Source organism: Apodemus sylvaticus, chromosome 3 (genome assembly GCF_947179515.1).
Source record: "Apodemus sylvaticus chromosome 3, mApoSyl1.1, whole genome shotgun sequence".
Classification (NCBI taxonomy): Eukaryota; Metazoa; Chordata; class Mammalia; order Rodentia; family Muridae; genus Apodemus; species Apodemus sylvaticus.
In genome coordinates, this window is record NC_067474.1 from 73,508,265 (window position 1) to 73,529,336 (window position 21,072).

General features: G+C 42.8%; 1 protein-coding gene across 2 annotated transcripts; it reads right to left on the reverse strand.

The window, feature by feature from the left end:
- Positions 1-1,001: 1,001 nt before the first annotated feature.
- Positions 1,002-13,318, reverse strand: Inip (INTS3 and NABP interacting protein). 2 transcript variants are annotated; one of them, XM_052176572.1, is made up of 5 exons: positions 13,117-13,318; positions 11,617-11,697; positions 5,735-5,837; positions 4,300-4,390; positions 1,002-2,938 (listed from the first exon to the last, which is right to left on the reverse strand). In XM_052176572.1, exons 2-5 carry the CDS (start codon positions 11,639-11,641, stop codon positions 2,843-2,845), a joined length of 315 nt encoding a protein of 104 aa, XP_052032532.1. In that variant the 5' UTR covers positions 11,642-11,697; positions 13,117-13,318; the 3' UTR covers positions 1,002-2,842. The 2 variants fall into 2 exon arrangements, with proteins under 2 accessions (XP_052032532.1, XP_052032533.1); XM_052176573.1 differs by lacking the exon at positions 11,617-11,697 and having other exon boundaries at positions 13,117-13,309.
- Positions 13,319-21,072: the final 7,754 nt, after the last annotated feature.

Consider the following 21,072-nt stretch of genomic DNA (forward strand, 5'->3'; position numbering starts at 1 on the left):
TTAAACCATTCAGCTGCCTTCTCAGCTCATAAACAGGCTGAGTCTAGTACTTTAAAACTTCTGGCCTAAATAAGTACGGTAATAGTCAGTTGTATACTGTTCCTACTTTTTGTTTTTGAGATATAAGGTTTCTCTGGATGGCCCTGGCTGTCCTGAAACTCATTCTGTAGACCAGGCTGGCCTCAAAACTCAGAGATCCGCCTGCCTCTGCCACCCTCACCCCACCCCCACCATGCCGCCGAGCTCTGAAATCACAGGTGTGCACCACCACTGCTTGGTGCTGTTCCCACGTCACAGATGGCAAGGCATGCACCACCCACCCGTGACTCACACTAGAGCCTCACTCAGGGCGCCAAGCGAGTCCAGTGCTATCTTTTAACACTGCACTTTCATCCCTGAAACTCACTCTTTTTTCATACTTCTTTGGGGTGGGGATGTTGGGCTCTCACTCTGTAGCCCAGGCTGGCCTTGAACTCAAAGTGATTCTCCTGCCTTTGCCGAGTGCTAGGATTACAGGCATGACCCACCACACTGGCTTGGCTGGAAATGTGACCTTTGTCTGGTGTACCTTCAGTCCCTTACCAGTTCTATCATCTGCCAACGTCTAAGCCTAGTCAGACAGCAGTGTACTCCAAGATGCTTGTCTTGTGCCAGAACTGCTTACTTTACTGCAACTTGAATGCCAGTGTGATCCTCAACAATGTCACCTCCCCATGTGCAGGTCTCTGTGACCTTTTTGTCCCTCAAACACAGCACACACCAGAGTAGGTATTAGTAGATATTCACAGAAATGAGTGTTACCCAAAGCAGAGGAGCACTGGAAAGGCCTCCTGGTTAGTGGGACAGTACTATCAGCTCGACATCTAGAATCACTGTAAGATGAACCAGCCTCTGCGCGTGCCTTGGGGAATTAGATAGTATTAACTGAGGTAGAAGCTCCACCCACTGCTGAGTGGCACCACTGCCTGGCTAGAATACTGCTTTATATAAAGACAGCACAGTAGTATCCATTTGTTCTTTAATTATTGACCAACTGCTTCAAGCTCCTGCTGCTTTGACATTCCAACCATGATGGACTGTGTCCAAACTGTGAACCTAGATAAGCCCTTTCTCCCATAAGTTGTTTCCATCAGGGTATTTTATCTGATACAGGAAAGGAAAAAAAGCACCTAGATTACAAAGTTACAGAGTAGGCAAAGGCTTCAACAGTGGAAAACTTATACACATGTTTTATCTTCCTAACATCAGCAGATAGATTTAGAACCATGTCAGTATACCAAAGGATCACACTGAACAGAAACTTGGCGAAATTCAAGAAAATGAAGACTCCTAGGAGTTGCAGAGGCTGGTTGGGCTTTTGGAGGGCAGGAGCAAGAAGGTCACTGGGTCAGCAGCAGACACGAGGGAATGCTGTGGTGACTGGGCTGGCTCCACCTTCCTCAATGGAAATCAGGTCATGTTTCTAAGACTGCTGCTTCACTTACACTGAGCAGGCTGGTGCTATGCGGCTGGTGAGAACACCTACAGGAAACTATCAGAAGGGAGTAAAACTGTGACTGAATATTGACCCAACTGAAAAGGTTTCAATTCCCCCAGCAGCAGAGAGAGTGGAGATGCAGTCAATTACACAGGGGATGAGGCTCGGGAAACAACATATCCGTAACTGTTAGTCCTAGGTTCAATCCTTGGAAACAAAACATGACAGGATCCTTACAAAATACCTCCCTTATAAAATATAATTCATATAATTTTAATCATGACATTTTTGTGTAAGGTATTATAGAACTCTCTAGCCATACTTTTCACACTTTAATCAAACTCTAATTTTACAGGGCAACGAGAGGGTAGGAGAGGCACATGTATAAATGAGCACCTCAGTTCTTGGTAAGGTTTGGCCCTGCTGAGCAACTTATCTAACCTTATTTAAAATGATTTAAAAGGCTTTAATTTGCCTAATTTTAAGTCTTCAATTCGATAAAAAATAGAAAATAAAAGCACTCAGGCACAGCAGTCAGGCAGCAACATGCCGTGAGAATACACACACAGTTACAGCTACCGTGTTTCTTGGGCTGCTTTTCAGAACAGTATTTAGTCACATCATTTATTTGCTATCATAGTAGCATTTATTTGAAAAAGATTTAAGATTGGCTGGTAATTTAGTCTGACTTGGAGTTTCCTTTTAAAATCCAGAGTAGGAGAACTAGTTATTGGCTATGAGCCTATGTCTAAATAGCTGGTTTCTTAACACAAGAAACCAAGAAGTATGTAAGCCTAGTCTTCACATTTTTAAAAAGCATCCTCATTTCTTTAAAGTTAGGACTATTAATGGCTCGTCTATTTGTTTAGGTTGTTTTTTTTTTGAGGCACAGTCTCATATACCTTAGACTGGTCTCAAAATCACTACCTACGCAAGGATGGCCTTGAACTTCTGACCTCCTGCTTCTATGCCTCTAGTGCTGAGATCACAGGCGTGTGCCGTCGTCAGAGCTTGTCTGTGCAGTGATGGGTCAGACCCGGGCTTCCCACATGATAATTCAGTCCAACTTGTTGAAGGTGATGCAGATTTCATGAGACTAAGCGATTCTGAGTCTGAGGGAAAGTCAGATGACAACACAAAGAAGTCAGTCTCGGCCAGCACAGCCAGGTCCTCCGCTGCCTCCACCACCTGAGGACTCGGTGCCCCAGCTCCGCTTCTCTTTCCTGTCCCACTTACTTATTCCTTTCTTTAAAGAAACAAAAGCTAAGTTCTCCAAAGTTCTCAAAGTCAGAGTTTGTATAGAGCCGAGGGAGAACTTTGACCTTTGATATTACAAATAAGTGTTCCTTATCGCGGACACTCTCTTCATTCAGGGTCAAGGCGAGGTAAGACAGGGAGAATAAGGTTCCCAAATGCAGAGTCTTGAGTTATGAAATATCCAGATGAATGTGCATGAGCGTGCTGAGAAAGATAAAACAGTACAAAAAAAAAAAAAAAAAGAAAAAAAGAAAGAAAAGCAACAACAAAAACCAATTAAGTTATTAAGAGTCACATTTTTTTAACCAAGGCATTAAAATTCCTTATCCTTTCTGAATTCCTAAGATCTAGTTTGTTTACACAGGCAACAGTAACACAGTTCAGATGAACACAAGTTAGTGCCTCTTTATCTGCCTCTGTGGGGCTCTCTCCAATCAGCAGTCAGGAGGGCTTTGTTCTTTGGCAGGAGGAGAAATAGCAGCAAAGGTCAGGAGACAAAAAGCCTGAGTGGGGCCAGCAGTCTGGGAAGGGACAAGAACAGTGGCACTGATGACCAAAACCCACCAGCACTGCGGCAGTGCTGGGAAGGAACTGATTCGGGAACTATCTGTCATATCCCCCTCGATTAAAAAAAAAAAGACTCTTTCTAGTCATTTGAGGTGAGAGATGATTTTTATAATGTCCTTTCCAATTCTGGGATTCTGCTTAAAAGCAAAGCCAATTTACACTATGCCTTTAAAAAAATTTTTTTTTAAGTTTTATGACATAGGGTTTTGCTACATAGCCTAAGCTGGCCTGGAATGCAAAAAAGACCTCCCGTGTCCCCCCTTGAAGTGCTGATATTACAGGGGTTACACAGGTCACCTATCCAAAAAAGAAAGACCCTCCCGTGTCCCCCCTTGAAGTGCTGATATTACAGGGTTACACAGGTCACCTACCCAAAAAAGAAAGACCCTCCCGTGTCCCCCCTTGAAGTGCTGATGTTAACAGGGTTACACAAGTCACCTATCCAAAAAAGAAAAAAACAAAAAAAAACAAAAAAAAAAAATGGTGTTTCACAGAAGATTTCCGAGAATTATCTAAGATGAACGTAATACTAAAACTTTGTCTCCCAGCTGGACCATCACTTACAGCCTAATAGGAAGAGCTCTGAAATATTTCCCATGTAAACAGTGCAGACATTAAAAAATATCCAAATAGTAACCCAGGAAGACAATCACATAAAGCAATACTGTGACCACTTGAAAATATTTATGGTGCTATTAAACTAACCAGTTCAGTTTTCTAGATCATTCGGTCCGTCCAAATATTTTGTGAACAAGAAATCTTTGGCAAAGTAGAGCAGAGAATCAATCACGCTGACTGACACAATGAAGGATCTCCTCATTGCTGTACTGTCCTTCCACCCCTTTGGGCGTGAGCGCCCATCGGCACACCCCCGCAGTTATCCGTGGGACAAGGTTATTGATAGTGCTCCACTGAGATACAAATTAAGTACTGCGCTGGCTTCCATAATCTGGACGTGGCCGAGGTGACTGACCAGACTGCCGGTTCCCTCCGCTCACCTGCAAAGCAGCCTTCTGTTGGGCCGCTATGTGCTGCTGCTCGGCATGGTCCCGGAAGTCCTTATTAAGAGAGGGTCTGGAGAGGGAGATGCTAAAATGGAAATCTTGGTTACTTGGCTACCAAACATACTCTCTCTTTTAAAAAAAAATTATATAAGGGGATTTATTAGATTGGCACATTTTTATTATAGTAAATTACTTTTAAAATTTGAGGTTCAGCTTACATATAAAATTGCACACATTTATGGTGTGTATGTTTTGATATCTATATACATTAAAATTACAATATCAAACTGAATAACCAATCCATCATACCACATGCCAATATTTTTTTAATTATGAAATAGATACAAGATCTCCATAATTTTCATAATATACATAATCCTTAACCAATCACAATGCTGTATAATCAATCTGAAGAGATCACCTGCTTAGTTTTGTTTTGATCTGTGGTCCTAGAAACCACACTCAGGCCTCAAGCACGCTGAGCACCCTGAGCAGGAGCTCACCCCTAGGTCTCTATGACGTACACGGAATCTTACAGTTTCATTATGTATTCTTTTAAAAAGATTTTTATTTTAACTTGACTTGTGTCAGACACATGGAGATCAGTTCTCTCTATATCAAGTGAGTCCTGAGGGTAGAACGCAGTTGTCAGGCTTGGAGGAAAGAACTCCTTACCCACAGAGCCATCTCTCAGGCCCTGTATAGTCTTTGTAGGGATACAAAGAAATTTCTATGCCAAATCCAGTGGTGCACTCCTGTAATATCAGGACTTCAGGGATGGACACAAAATTCTAAGCCAGCCAAGACTACACAGTAACTCGTCTCACAAAACTTGATAAAAATTTTAAAAGACCTTCTTGAATAAAAGCATCCCACTTCCCATTATCTACATCAACGTATGAAGAAAGCCTATCTGTATGGGATTTCAAGTAATTATGAAACCTATGTTATAGGTTTCATAATTTACAGCCCCTCTACTTTTAGCTCAGTCTGTCATCATCCTTATTATTTTGCTCTTTTTGTTTTAATTTTTTGAGACAGGGTTTCTCTGTGTAGCCCTGGCTGTCCTCAAACTCTAAGAAATCCCAAAGAACCGGACTTATTTATGATAACCATGTTCTACACAGGTGTAACAACTGAATTTTTAGAAAATCTGACAGTTGCTTATCCACAAGATTCTAAGCAGCTACTAGATAGCTGGCTCTGTGCTAAGCACTGGGATCTACAGGTATGCAGAACAAATCTCAGACAACAGCACTCGTGATGTACCATGAATTAGCAGACCTTGAGCACAGCTAGGACTATCTAAGTAAGGGGAAGCTCAGAGTGTAGACCTAATTCTCACAGTATGGGACCTCCAAAGAGCTTGAGGGGCTGCTTTTCCCTGTAGGGATGATTAAGAACGGCACTTCTGAAGAACAGTCAATACCTAGCTCCAGGGTGACTGGTTGAAGATTGGTTCTGCATAAGTAATTTTCTTTTCTCTTTGTCCAGTTCAGCCAAAATTGCAACTCTATTTTTATTTTGAAAACCTAAAGAAGAAAAGGGAGGGAGAATTAGAAGCATTTTAGCGCTAGGCCTAAAAACAAAATTCCTACTCTGTAACAAGGCCGTACACATTCACTAGTGAGCTCTTTCGTCCTACTGGCCATTTCCCAGCAACTTTAAGAGCATAAAGCAACCAAACTTGGTGGCACAAACATATAATCCCAGCTATCAAGAGGTGGAGTTCAAGGCCAGCCTGGGCTACATTAGACCCCATCTCTTAAAACAAACAAAAAACCAATAGGTCAGTAGGTTTTGCTAAACATGCACAAAACCCTGGATTCAGCCTCCAATATATTACAAAGCAGATGTGGTGGTGCATACCTACACCTGACAGAGGCAGAAAGATCAGAAGTTCAAGATCATCATCTTTTACTAAGCAGCACATTCAAGGCCAGCCTGGGCTACATGACCCCTGACTTAAACCCAAAGGCCCAGTAATGGCAGCATATGCTCTCAGGAGGCAGAGACAGGTGGATTGCTGTGAGTTTCAGGCCAACCAGTGCTAGTTCAAACCTAAAAAGCAAAACAACAAAAAGGTGTGTGTGTGTGTGTGTTTGTGCACACGCGTGCACTCATACTCCTGTTTTGATGACTCATCAGTTAGGAGCACTGGCTGCTCTCCAGAGGACCCGGGTTCAATTCTCAGCACCCATGTGTCAGCTTACAACACTCGCTACAGTCCCAGGGCACCTGATGCCATCTTCTAACCTCTGTAGTCACCAGACATGCTTACGGTGCACAGACATACATGTAGTAAGCAAGACATCCACACGTGTTTTAAAAAAACACAAAATAAAAACAAAACCCCCAGAGAACACTGTAAATGGGTACATAAGCAAAATAAAAATGGCTGAGAACTTTTAAGATGTGTTTATTTATTTTGTGGTTGTGGGACTTAGGATATACCCAGCAAGCATTCTACCACTAACTATAATCCCAGCACCAAGATTCTGATCTAAATAATTTTGTTCTCCAAAGTATGGGTTACTACTGCATTTATTTTGGACAAAATTTGGTGGGTCAATATATTGCACAGCCAAATCTCCAGGTGTACAAATTCCTTCATGAAAAAAATTATTATGTATAGTCAAATCAAATTCTCAGCTATTTTCAATCAGAAATGATACTTTTTTTTTTTTCAAGAAACAGCTAAAGAACTGCAAGTGTCCAGACCAGAAAGCAATCCTAAGTAGTAGAGCACAATTTATGGGAGACACCTCCTTTTATCAAGTATCAATACCAATGTCAAGTATTTGACTTGATTCTAAGCTTCAAACTTAGATAAGATCTTAGCAAATGTGGCCAAGTGTCCTGAAGCAGGCAGCAGGCAGCTAAACTTTTAAGAATCCAAATTAAAGCTGGGCAGTGGTGGCTCAAGCCTTTGATCGGAGTATTGAGGAGGCAGAAGCAGGTGGATCTGAAATTCCCCTTTCTCTTTCCCAGAGACTGAAAAGTGACTCAGGTGGGCCAAGAAGGGACTGTCCAGGTAATGTGAGCTTGTCCCAAGGACAGTGGAAACAGGATAGGCTAGTTTTGTATGCAGCAGGCATCTTACTGGTCTCCAGTGTCGGCCATTGCTTGGTCAGACAAGCAAAGCAAGCTAATGATGTCACTGAGTAGGTAGTACAGTGAAGACACACTGCAGAGCTCGGTATGATGACCCAACCTATACTTTGAGGGCACTCTAACTTCGGAGGCAGAAGCAGCAAGATCAGGAGTTCAAGGCTGCATAGTAAGGTTTTGAGGCCAGCCTGGGCTACATCAGATCGTTACCAAAAAAAAAAAAAAAAAAAAAAAAGAGCACAAAGTTGACTTTAAAAAACAAAAAAGCTAACCTGACCGTTGATTAAATATTAAAAAGAGACCAGTCAACCAGGTGTGATGGCTCACACCAATAACCACAGTCTAAGAGCTTAGGAAAATTGCTAGGAACTTAAGGCCAACCTGGAATACCCAGTAATAAATAAATTCTAAGCCAGCAGAAGCTAAAAATAGAAACTGGAGGAAGGAGAAAGACAGGGAGAGGAAGAGAGGCAAGAGGAGATTCCCAGAATTACAGCTTGGTAACTGTTAGGTTACTCAACTATTAGGCAACTATTAGGCTTTTGAAATTCCCACCTGCTTTTATTTATGGAGGGTCTACACTATGGCAACTAGCATTTTAAAAATAAGTTCATATCCAGCAATAAATGTTTGTTCTTAGAAATTTTTTGAAAGGATTTTTGCTTTGCCTTTGTTATTATTGCTTAATAAACACATAATACTGCAGAATGCTTTCAAATAAAAATACTAAGTTTATACATTGTTCAAATGTAGTGAAAATTTAAAGACTATAATAGTTGATACCTTGAACTAACTGGGCATAGTGATAATACTGAAACCCCAGTACTTGAAGGCAGGGCCATGTTGTCAGAACCTGGAGGCCGCCCTGGTCTATATCTTCAGTTTAAAGCCACCCAGCAAGGCATCTCAAAACAAGTAAGAAAAATTAACATTTATGTAATAATTTTTTTCTTTTCTTTTTTGTAGTAGCTGAAGATGATCTTGCATTTTTTGATCTTCCTGTATCTACCTCACAAGTGCTGAGAATACAATTCAAAGCCACCACAGTTGCTTCTAACCCGTAAGCCCCTTGCCTAAGGACAGATGATGGTTCCTGAGAGGCTGGAGGGTGTTGTCCATCTAACAAGCACCCCCACACTTCCTAACTATTCTCACAAATCTACCCATGTGTTTAACTACCTTCTAGGCTTTCCCGATGCAACGAAGCCAGTAGTTAAGTAAATACAATGATATCTGGCCCCTGCACCAGAAAAATTAATGAATTACAAGGCATATACCAACACTAAAAAAAAAAAAAATGTCTCTTCAGATGCAGAGACCCTCAACTAAACATTAGCAGGAGCTTGGGGAATCACAGGAAAACCTACAAAATCAACTAACCTTGGCCTGTAGGGGCCCACAGAATTGAACTGTCAACCAGAGCCTGCATGGGACAAACCTAGGCCTTCTGCACCAATGTAACAGTTGTGTGGCCTTGTCTTCATGTGGGGCTCCTAACAGCAGGAGTGAGCGGGGGCTGTCTCTGATTCTGTTACCTGCCGTTGGACCCTTTCCACTAACTGGGCTGCCTTGTCTAGCCCCAAGATGTGCCTAGTCTTACTGCAACTTAATATGCCAAGGTGGGTTGATATCTGTAAGATTCCTCCCCTGTTCTGTGGAGGGAGGATATGGGGGGAGGGGATATGAGAGAAGAAATGGAAGAGGAGGGAGAGAAAGCTGCAATCTGCATGTAAAGTGGATAAATATTAATTAATAAAAATAAAATGTATACTTTAAAATGTAAAAAATATCGTTTCTTTCTGTTACTATTTAAGAGTAACCGAGGCACCTGACAATGACCCCCATCTAATTTCTATACACATGAACAATAGAGAAGTACAGATGTTATACTAAACATGGTAAAATACAATGAAGATTTACAATTTTTATTGAGGAGCTGCAGAGATGGCTCAGCAATCAAGAGCAGTGGTTGCTATTTCAGAAGACCCAGGTTTGATTTCCAGCACCCACGTGTAACTTTAGTCCCAGGAGAGTTGAGATCCTCTAGCCTCCAAGGACAATGCATGCATGTAGTACACAGACAATACAGGCTAATCATTCAAACATGTAAAGTCAGAGTTCCAAGCCAGCTGGATGGCAGTGGTCCTAGCACTCGGGATGCACAGACGAAGCCACCCTTGTCTACAGAGTGGATTCCAGGACAGCCAGAGCTACCTGGAGAAATCCTGTCTTAAAAATGAAAAACAGCAGCCAGGCGTGGTGGTGGTGGTGGTGGTGGTGGTGGTGGTGGTGGTGGTGGTGCACGCCTTTAATCCAGCACTTGGGAGGCAGAGGCAGGTGGATTTCTGAGTTCGAGGCCAGCCTGGTCTACAGAGTGAGTTCCAGGACAGCCAGGGCTACACAGAGAAACCCTGTCTGGGGGGGGGGGGGGAATAAATAAATAAATTAAAAAAAAAAAAGAAAGAAAGAATAACAACGAAGAAAACAAAAACACCAAGCCAAACAAAAACCCTGGTCCCGCCAGGTCTATACAGTAAGACCCTATCTCAAAACAAATAAATGAACATCAATAAATAATGTTTTTTAACTTTTCACTGAGAATCTGCAAGTCTATAGAACATGGTATAGACGCCCTCTGCTGGTGTCCAATAGCAGCAGCTCCGTGATAACAGTGGAATTCCTAACAGTATCAGAAGTCAAATGACTTCCAACTAATTACTCTTTAGGTTTTGGATGCTTCATGATAGATCTATGAGCCAACCAAAAGCAGCACTACTAGTTGTTCCTAGTGCAACTGCAAAGAGAAAAGTTAACAAAAGCAGATTATATTATTAGAATGAGATAATTTAAAATGTTTTTATTGGGACTACATCGTGTGGCTTTTTTTTAAGCATTGTTTTTCCTTGGACTTCTCTTAGTGGACTTCTCTTAGTTTTCATTTTGGCTCAGTTTTGGCAGAGGTTGGGGAGTACTGAGGACCAAATACAAATTACTTTCATCTGAACCTTTCTAACTTAATTTTTTTTAAAGTTAAAAGACCATAACTACAACATTTGCCAAGACAATGAGTCAAACCTACCCTAAAAGTCAGACAGTTCAGGCCTGATATGGAAAGAGACCTCTTTCAAGTATTAGCATAAAAGTACTTACAAAATGATAGCTAATACTTTATAAAGACTACATTTTATGAGCCAGGTGTGGTGGCACATGCTTTTAATTCCAGCACTAGGGAGACAGGCAGAGCTCTATGTTGGAGGCTAGCCTAGTCTACATAGTATTTTCCAGGCAGCCAAGACTACATATCTTGTCTCAAAAATAAAAATAAAAAAAGAAAAGAATCCGGCACATACTTGTAATCCTAGCAATTAAGAGGCCGGAGCAAGAATACCACAAGGTCAAGACATGCATAGCCCTCAAAAAGCTAAAAACATCAAATAAATTTTTATTCCAACAAAACGTTTTTTAAAAAATTCCTTAACAGCAACTTGTACTTAACTTGATTTGATTAAAGAAGGTAACAGGTAACTGAAATTTTTTACAGCAATGAAGATAAAGGCACGGATATTATCTGACAACAGTTTTAAAACTAAGAAAACAGATGCCAGAGGATACAGTTTATGAAATGGGCTGGGGAGGCGGTTCAGTGGCTAAGCACTTGTTCCCAAAATCATGAGGACCAGGGTTTAGATTCCTAGAACCCACACATATGTTGTGTAATTTCGGCCTTGGAAGGCAGAGAGGGCAAGGAACCCCTAGAGAAAATTGGCTAGCAAGGGTTAGCCAGTGGGCAAGCCCTGGGTTTGACTGAGAGACCCTGCCTCAATGGATCAGGTGCAAAGTGCTGGCAGATGAATCTCCGTGTTAACCTCCAGCCTCCACATGCGCATGCCCACCCCACACACATGCACCCACACACATGCAAACATGCACATACACAGATGGACACTATACAAAAGTAAATGGAAGAAAAAAGTTTACGATGAGACTCACTAATCTTGGCAGGTTAAAATAAGAATTAGTAATATTAAAAAAATATGTTGCTGATACAGTGTTAAACTGATTTTAAATTGGGGGAATTCCACTTTGCTATTCACAATTCTGGATGCAGTAACTGCTCTATGCTAAATTTTCTCTACTTCAAATACATTAACTGTGTGGGAGAACATTCCTAATAATAACAGAAATCCCAGCATGCATTACCTTGTCCTGAAGGATTTGCTGCCATCTTCCTATTCTGTTTCAATTATATTCAGTGGCCACTGATCAGGACTTTACAATCATCTGTAAAAAAATTTTTGTGCACACATAAAATGCACTGGCCTTAAATTACAGTCTCAAAATTGTGAAGAACAGCTAGGCTGAGTTCGGTTTCTTACTCTCTTAAGGAAGATAACAAATAAAAAGTACAGACTTAAATCAGAAATTTAGCTCTGCAAATTCCTCGTGCACTTCATTAAATGACCATTGTTTTAGTCTTGAAGTTGTTAATACCAACATTTAGCATTACTTTTAATTTACATCGTCAAGATGTATTTACCAAATATATTAACCTTTTGAAAGTAAGCACATAATCAGTGCTAGGAAGGAAAATAAAATTCTATAAAAATCACTCTCCGTTCATTTAAGAACAAATTCCAGCATTTGCTGTGCTGGTAAAAGAATTAAGGAAAGAAAGAACCAACCAACCTAACAAGTATCTACTCTGCGCCATATACTGTGTAAGATGTTTCCCAAAAAATGCTTTTAATGAGCATTTTTATATAAGTGGAGGCCAACTGTCACAAAACTAATAAGCAAACTTGGACTCCTGGTTTCTGTGTGTGAGTGTGTGTGTGTGTAGTGTATGCCCAGTGGTGAGCCTGTGTGAGCAGACAGGAAAAGGCACTGGATGCCTTGTGCTTTCACTCTCCACCTTGTTCCTTTGAGAACAGGGTCTCTCACTGAGGCCGGAGCTAGGCTGGCAGCCAGCCATCCTCACCGTTCCTCCGTCTCTGCCTTCCCTCAGCTCTGGGGTGCAGGCGCTACAGCCACACCTTGGGCTTGCGACACGGATGTCGGAGATACCAACACTGACCCTAATGCTTGGGCAGCAAGTGCTCTTACCAGCAGGGCCACCTCTCCAACCTGCTCATCTCTAAGTTTAGAAATTAAGTTTTGCATTTGGCCACGCCGAAATCACAAGACAAACTCCTCGGCCCTAGAGTTTCATTCAAGTAATCACACTGGGTGGGGGAAGCAAACTAATTTAACAAATGCGCTCTTTAAAAACGTGACCGCGCATAGCGGTGATTCCAGCACTCGGAGAAAGAGGCAGAAGAACCGCGAGTACTTGGCCAACAAGGGCTACACAGCCAGACCCCGACTCAAAACAAAATAAGGCGCGAACAGGGTTGCGGAAGTAGAGAACTATTGTTGAACTATTGTTGAGCGAGGACACGAGCTCTGAGCAGATACCGGGTGTAAAGGACTCGCGTCTCCTGCGGCTGGAGCAGAGCGTGAGCGAAGCCGAGCTGATAATAAAGGCGATCAAGGCCACCTGAGAAAGGGTCAGAGCGTCCCAGGAGTCCCTGCCCGCGGGCGAGGTGGGCGAAACCCAACGGGAAGTGAGAAACCCTCGCACGCTATCCCGCGCGAGGCCGCTGCTCCGTGGCCGGCGTTCGGGCCACACTTCTCTTGGCGTCAACAGTCCTTTTGACTCACCCGGAATGCGAGGAGCCTCGAGAAACCTCGCTGTCCGGTGGCCGCAGTGCAGGGGGGCGCGCCCACGCAGAACCCGGCGAGAGTGCAGCAATGCGCCGCGCTACAACATTCCCGCCGGCACCAACTTCCGCCTCCTGACTGACGGATCCCTTGGAAGCGGAAGTCCCGCCTATCGACTGGACGCAACGGACGCTACCCCAAGTGATTCGTAGTTTAATAGCTTCTTCGGCGGGAAAGGGTTTCCCTTCCGAAGAATGACATTCGAAGAGGCTCACGGGAGATGCAGGCCTTGCAGCTGGGGGCGGGGCCAAGCGCTGATTGGCAGGAATGGAGCCGGGTCCCTAGCACCTAAATTGATTTTTTTTTTTTTTTTTTTGTCCTTCAGGTTTGCTGGAGACTAGTTGTCTGTCAGGATTTAACACTGGTGATAATCCACTTCCGTAGAGCTTCAGAGGGAAGTTGAGCACATTTTCAGGTTTTATCAACCATCCCAGAAGTATTTTTGTTGTTTACCATCTGAATAAATAATTATACACAAGGTGAGCGCTAAATAGGTACAAGTTTTGACTACTGTACATAATCTGAATTTTAAAAATGAAGCTGAGAGTAGTGAGGCATGCCTTTGATCCCAGCACTGTCAGGGGCGGAGACGGATCTCTCTAAGTTTGAGGCCATCCTGGTCTGCATAGACAGGTCTGCATAGTCCAGGACAGTCAGGACTAGACAGAGAGACCCTGTCTCAAAAGCAAACACACAAAAAAGTGCATGCCACTGGAAACGATCTGATGCTGAATAGCCTCACGCTAAATCTACATGTTCACCTTCAGAAGTAAACGTGTTTGCCAGGCGGCGGTGGGCCCAGGGAAGCAGAGCCAGGCATGTCTTTACGAATTCAAGGCCAACCTTCTCTAAAGTGAGTTAGGACAGCCAGGGCTACCCAGGGAAACCCTATTTGGAAAAAAGAAAACAAAAAGAAGTCAATCTGTTTTGATGTGTGTTATTTGTTCTGTGATTATTAACCACTTTCCACAATTTGCACCTCTGCTCTTAATATTTGAGATGCTGGAGATGTGGCTAAGCTGGGATAATACTTGTCTAGGACCCAGGAGGCCCTGAATTTGATACCTCACACCACATAAAATTGGGCATGGTAGTGTATACTTTTTTGTTTGTTTGTTTGTTTTCTTTGTTTTTTTGGATTTAGTTTTTTCAAGACAGGGTTTCTCTGTATAGTCCTGGCTGTCCTGGAACTCACTCTATACACCAGGCTGGCCTCGAACTCAGAAATCCACCTGCCTCTGCCTCCCAGAGTTCTGGGATTAAAGGTGTGCACCCCATCGCCCAGCTTAGTGTATACTTCTTAATCCAGCCTTGGGAATTTAGTGGGAAGAGGATCTTTTGCCCAAGGTACCATAGCTTGAACAAGGTATATAACTTCATAGCAGGTTTAAGGCCAGTATTGACTACATAAACCTCATTTCTAAAATAATAATTGATGTTTGCTAATGTCTACAATGCACAATTTTGTTGGACACTGTCCATGACAAACAGCAAGTTCAATACCAAATATTTACTTAGTTCACAGAAAAAAAATTGTTGAGTGTTTTCCACGTGCTAGGTGCTAGCTCTACATCAGCTATGCCTGCCTGTGATTTGTATATGGGAAGCAGAGATGTTACTACATTGTATATAGCAACAAGCTGAGCTAAAACCCCCAAATTCTAGCAGATTCTTAACTTCCAAATTTGCTCTAGAGCAGCAGTTTTTAACCTGTGTACAGGGATTACGTAGGTAGCCTTCATATCAGATATTTACATTAGGATTCATAACAGTAGCAAAATTACAGATATGAAGCAGCAGAGAAGATAATCTTATGTTTGGGGTCACCACAATGTGAGGAACTGTATTAAAGCATTAGGGATTCCTCTGGAAGCAGCTCTTTGTGATTCCCACCCCCCCACCCCCCACTCCCCCCACCCTCCCACCCCCCCCACCCCCGTACCCCCGCTTGAGACGAGGTTTTAGTACTTAGAGGCTGTCCTGGAACTCACCTTTTAGCCCAGGCTGCAGACTGGAAAACTCCTGTCTCAACTTCTTGAGTGCTGGCACTGATAGGCCTGAGCTTTCACACTCAGTTCTATTAACTAATTAAAATATAAAGCATGCCAGTAATAAGAACACTTGAGTCTCTTCTTCTGTGATCTGCTGGGAAAACACAGCCTTATTCAAGCTTAAAAATCCTAACAAATTCTTTCAGTTAAAAGGTCATTGTGAGGCCGAGTGTGACTTAAAAGATAAATAAGATCTATATTCTTAGGAGAATTCTTTTTTTGTCCTGTTGCCTGAGTAGTCAGTATAGGAACTAGGGCACAGTAAGCTCTTTAATTCCCAAAGTGTGTGTGTGTGTGTGGGGGGGGGGCGGGGAGGTTTGACTAGCTAAAAATGTTTACTCCCCTGATCATGACCTGGTGAATACATACATCTTACTATTAACACTGCACTGCTTACATAAGTACAGTTAAAACAATAATGCATTAAAATAATGGACAATTATTCTAAAAGAACAATATTTAAGGAGTGGAAGGAAGTTCCTTCAAAACATTTCATAGTTTCCTGGCCAGTTCAGTATGTCAGGAAAGGGGGGACACGATCAGCAGAAAGATAAATTTTACTCATGACCAATTGTTTTGCCTTTGATTTTTGACTAGTAATCCTTGAAAACATTTTGTTTTCTCCTTGAGAGAGTTCTTGGAACTTCTATAGGCAAGCCACGACTGCATAGGGAGACCCTGTCTCAGAAACAAGGGGAACAAGGTATTGTGAAACTTTTGTAAAACCAAAAAGAGCCTGAACCATAGAACCACCAGATGAACCATATTTGTGCATTCTCTTTTCTTTCTCTTTTTCTCTTATTACATGGCCCAGGCTGTTCTCAACCGTGTGGGCTCAAGTACGACCACGACCTCAGCTGCCAGAGTGGCTGGGCCTGGGATGTGTAGACCATTGATGGCGTGTATTTATCTGTTTGTTTGTTTGTTTTAACTTTATCTAGATGGGTGTTTTGCCTGCATGTGTGTATGTGTACGCATGTGTGTATGTGTACACATGTGTGTATGTGTATGCATGTGTGTATGTGTACACATGTGTGTATGTGTATGCATGTGTGTATGTGTACGCATGTGTGTATGTGTACGCCTGGCACCTGTGGAGGCCTGGTGCTTTTGGAATCCAGAAAAGACTCTTAGGTTCCAGGGACCTGGATGTACAGGTGATGTACAGAAACAGAACCTAAGTCCTCTGGAAGAGCAGCAGTGTTTTGTTGTTTGGTGTCTTCTTGGTTGGTTTTTTGAGATATCATTAGCCTTGGAAGAGGATCATCTAGTTAAGGGAAATGACCTGATTCCTTTAGAATGAATTATATTCGAGATAATTCTCTACCAATATAGCAATTTTGATGGGGGGGGGGGGGAACTTTCATCGGCTTGTCCAGTAGATGGCAGCAAAGAGCAGAGCATGGGACAGAGCTGAAGAACTCTTTTACCAGACAATGGAAGATGAATAGTTTGGAATTGACTGTGAGGTATTGGATGTTGGTCGCCAAAGGATTTTACCTGTAAGTGGGTACTTGTATCTAAACTTTTTACTCTCTCCCTCTGCCCCAATGCCTTGCTGTGTGATACTATGTGGTTGAATTTGAACATTTCCTACTTTGCATGAAGATAAGAAAAACTTATCCTTAAAGTTGGGGATAAGTCCAAATGTACGTGGTTTGATGTTCAGTAAAGCAGAAGGAAAACTTCTGGAAACCATGGGGGAAATCAGTCTCACTTAACGAATCCTCACCGTGTTCTAGAAGCTCCACAAGCATTTTCTCAAGGCCAACCTTTTAGAAGGATATGGTTGTCATCTTCCTATTTCAAAGGTGAAGACACATTGAGACTTGGATAAATAAAGCAACTTTTCCAAGATGCCATAATTGTTTTGTTTGTTTGTGAGACCCAGCAGAACATGCTCCTTGTGTTTATAATCACCAAGAATTGCCAATGCTGCCAAGCAGTGGTGGTACATACGTTTGGTCCCAACAATGGAGGCAGAAGCAGGTGGGTCTTTGTTGACATTTGGTCTGTTGCTATGTATTGTAAAGCTAATACAGGGCCCCTGAAAGACCTGCCTGTCCTTGGGGACAAGACAATCCTCACTTATACCACCAAGTGATGCTATGTGGCCTTGTTCCTTAATTTAAAATTATTGGTTGAATAAAGATACTGACAGCCTATAGCTGGGCAGAGGAGAGGTAGGTGGAGTTTCTGTTCCTGGGCTTCATTGTCTGAGAAGGACCATGAAGGAAGAAGAAGGTGGAGAGAGGAGAGAACACCATGTGGTAGGTGGGTCGTGGAAACATGGCCTCGAGGGCTGGCCACTTGGAGTTAAGAGAAGCCCGGATGGAACATAGCATCTGGTTGTTGATAGGGAAGTGGGTACTTGTAACCAAATTTTCCCTCCATCCCCATGCCTGGCTGTGTGGTAATATGTGGTTGGACTTGAACACTTCCTACTTTGCACAAAGATAAGAAAGATAGATTCATGGCTATACGCTACTGGCCGCTGTGTATGCTCCGTTCTTTAATGGGTGATAATTTGCAATTAGATTGAAGCCTGTCTGGTTATTGGCTATATTGAACCCTGGTGTTTTCTATGGGCTGTTTAGAGGGCTCACTGAATTGCACTAGGTTTCCTGTGGAATGGCTGCATGATGGCCAACGTATATTTCCTAACACCTATTTATAATTTGAGTGCCTCTACAGAACCAAGTTTCCAGTATTCTAGTATTACCCAAGTGTCTAGAAGGATGCCAGGAAGGTGTGGTGTTGACTAATGTTTCATTGAAGTCCAGTTAAAGCTGACACGTGGAGCTGGAGACCTGCACGAGCAGCAGGGCGCTGGCCTAATGCTTGAGGCCCTCAGTTCAAAGCTCCAGAAGAAAAACGCTGAAACTCGCTCATTCATTCAACAAATATCTAATGACTCACATGCTGTGTGAGGCACTAGAAAAACACAAGCAAAATGAGGTGTTCTTGTCTCCATAAGAAACTTTTGCCGGGCGCGGTGGCAGCACACAGCCTCAACCCCAGCAAAGGCAGGGGAATCTCTGTGAGTGTGAGGCCAGCCTGGAACACTTGTCGGCTCTCTCCTATAGCGAACACGAGGGGCCACACACGAGGGCCGACAGAAGATGCTCCAGAGTAGAACCTGCCTTGTATCTTGAGCTTGAATTTTCTAATGCCTGCAGCTGGGAGGCACAGTATCTGCTATTTAAGCAATGGTATTTTATTGTGGCAGCCCCTAGTAAATGCTCTAATATAAGATGTGATGCATACGTCATATTGAACTTCAGTGTAACTCTCTTCCTTCCTCCCTTCCTTCTTTCCTTCCCTCCCTCCTACCTCCCTCCCTTTCCTCCTTCCTTCCTCTTTTCTTCCTTCCCTCCCTCCTCCCTCCCTCCCTCCCTCCCTTTCCTCCTTCCTTCTTTCCTTCCTTCCTTCCTTCCCTTCTCCCTCCCTCTCTCCCTCCATTTCTCCCTTCCTTCCTTCCTTCCTTCCAATGAAGACTGACCTTGGATTCCCTATGTACTAAGAAGGACCTTTAATTTTAGATCCTCCAGATTTTATCTCCCAGGCCCTGGGTTCACAGGTGAGGCCACCATGCTAGATTCATGAGGCACTGGGGTCTCATGCTTGGTAGGTGAGCCGTCTATTAACTAAGCTACATCCCAACCTATCACTAAAAGAATTTATTTGTGTGTGTGTGGGGGGTGTGTTTTGCCTGCATGTCTGCCTGTGTATCACTAGTCTGCAGCGCCTGCAGAGGCCAAAAGAGAACATGGGATGCCTTAGAACTGGCATCACAGACGACTGCTAGCTGACATGTAGGTGCTGGAGCCCCAGCCAAAGTCCTCTGGAGGAACAGACAGTGCTCTTAGCCACCGAGCCATCTCTGCAGCCCCACAGCCTGTCACCTCTGAAACTACATACTGCTTAAAGTTATTTAATTAGAAGTTTCAGTTGTTTCCGTACTGGAGCAAATAGTTTCTCCAAACGAAAATGACTTAAAACTACTTATGTATAGTTGTACAAAAGCTGACCAACTTTCATTATCAATGAAAGAAATCATTCTATTCTTATAATACAGTTAATTTATTGATAAAACTCTGATAATATACACTTAAAATTATAAACTAGTTAAGTATGTGTATTTGTCAGGGTTCTCTAGAGTCACACACAGAATGCATGGGCAGTCTCTATATAGTAAGGGAATTTGTTGATGACTTACAGTCTGTAGTCCAACTCCCAACAATGGTCAGCAGCAGCTGTGAATGGAAGTCCAAGGATCTAGCAGTTGCTCAGTCCCACAAGGCAAGCAGGCAAAGAAGAGATAGAGTGAATCTTCCCTCTTCTAAAGTCCTTATGTAGGCCTCCAGCAGAAGGTGTGGCCCAGATTTCAGGAATGTGCCACCACACCTGGATCTGGAACTTGCTTTGTCCCAGATGACCTTGAACTCAGAGATCTCCCTGTCTTAATCTTCTGGGATTCTAGGCCACTATGACTCAAGATCTCCAAGCCAAGATCTAGGTCAGAGTTCAGATATAGTCAAGTTGACAACCAGGAATAGGCACTACAGTATGTATATATTTATTTTGTTATGAATTAAATATCAAGATTATCCGATATGACTAGTAACAGCTGTCTTTGATATTACATCAGCTTTCAGTCATATCCAAAGCACAGCTTTATATTAGCTTGATTTATAACCTTTAAATATTTATACAGGTGTTGGAGTCACAGCTGAGTGGCAGAGAGCTTACCTAGCAGGCACAAGGCCCTGAGCTTAATCCCCGGTACTGCCGAAAATAAAGTAGAGTAAATATCTAGAAATACAGAGTCTAAGCCTGCATCTGTGTTCTTGCCCTTGGCCCCCAAATATCCATACGAACTTAAAAAAAGCACACATTTCACCTTCTGTCTCTTGTTAATTCCTTATAACATACAGAAGTCTAAGCTGACATATTTGATCATCCTCTCTCCCTCCCTCCCTCCCTCCCTCCCTCCCTCCCTCCCTCCCTCCCTCCCTCCTTCCTTCCCTCCCCCTCCCTCCTTTTCTTTTGATAGTACTTGGCATTGACCCTTTGTAGATGTAAGGCAAATCTTCTACTATATAACTATAGTTGCAGCCAACTAAATGACCTACCTCCTTTTTTTGGGCAAACTATATTATTTTTTTAAATCCTTGCAAATAAATTTAAAAAAAAATTCACACACCAAAATTAACCACACCTAAAGTCTGCGCACCTTTATGTCATTATATGTGTTAGAATCTGCTTTAAAGTGGTGCACACCTTGAATTCCAGCACTTGGGAGGCAGAGGCAGGCAGATTTCTGAGGACAGCCTGGTCTACAGAGTCAATTCCAGGACAGCCAGGGCTACACGGAGAAACCCTGCCTGGGGGGTGGGGGGAGTGGGAGGAATCAGCCCTAGAAATGGAAGCTGCCAAGCTTCATTTAAATTTTCCACTTTCAGTATTGAGTGTGTTTTATGCACTTAACCATCACCAAAATCAAAAAGCCACTGAACTTCCTGGTAGTAATTCTGTCCTGATTTCCTTTACATTTTTGTTACACATTTATTTATGGTGTGTGTGTGTGTGTGTGTGTGTGTGTACACACAGTGAACCATGTAGAGTCAGAGGATGTTATATGTGAGACTTAAAATGAACCATACATCTGCTCACCCCAGTGGAGAACCTATAACACACAGAAATAACAATTCTACCAAAGTTAAACTTGGTGAACCAATGAATCTTTGCTGGGGTTACTTACAGGACTACGGATGACTCAGTGAGGGGTTTTACCAAAAGTCCGTCCCAACGCAGGTGACAGCTCAGGGACACTGCGGCCAGG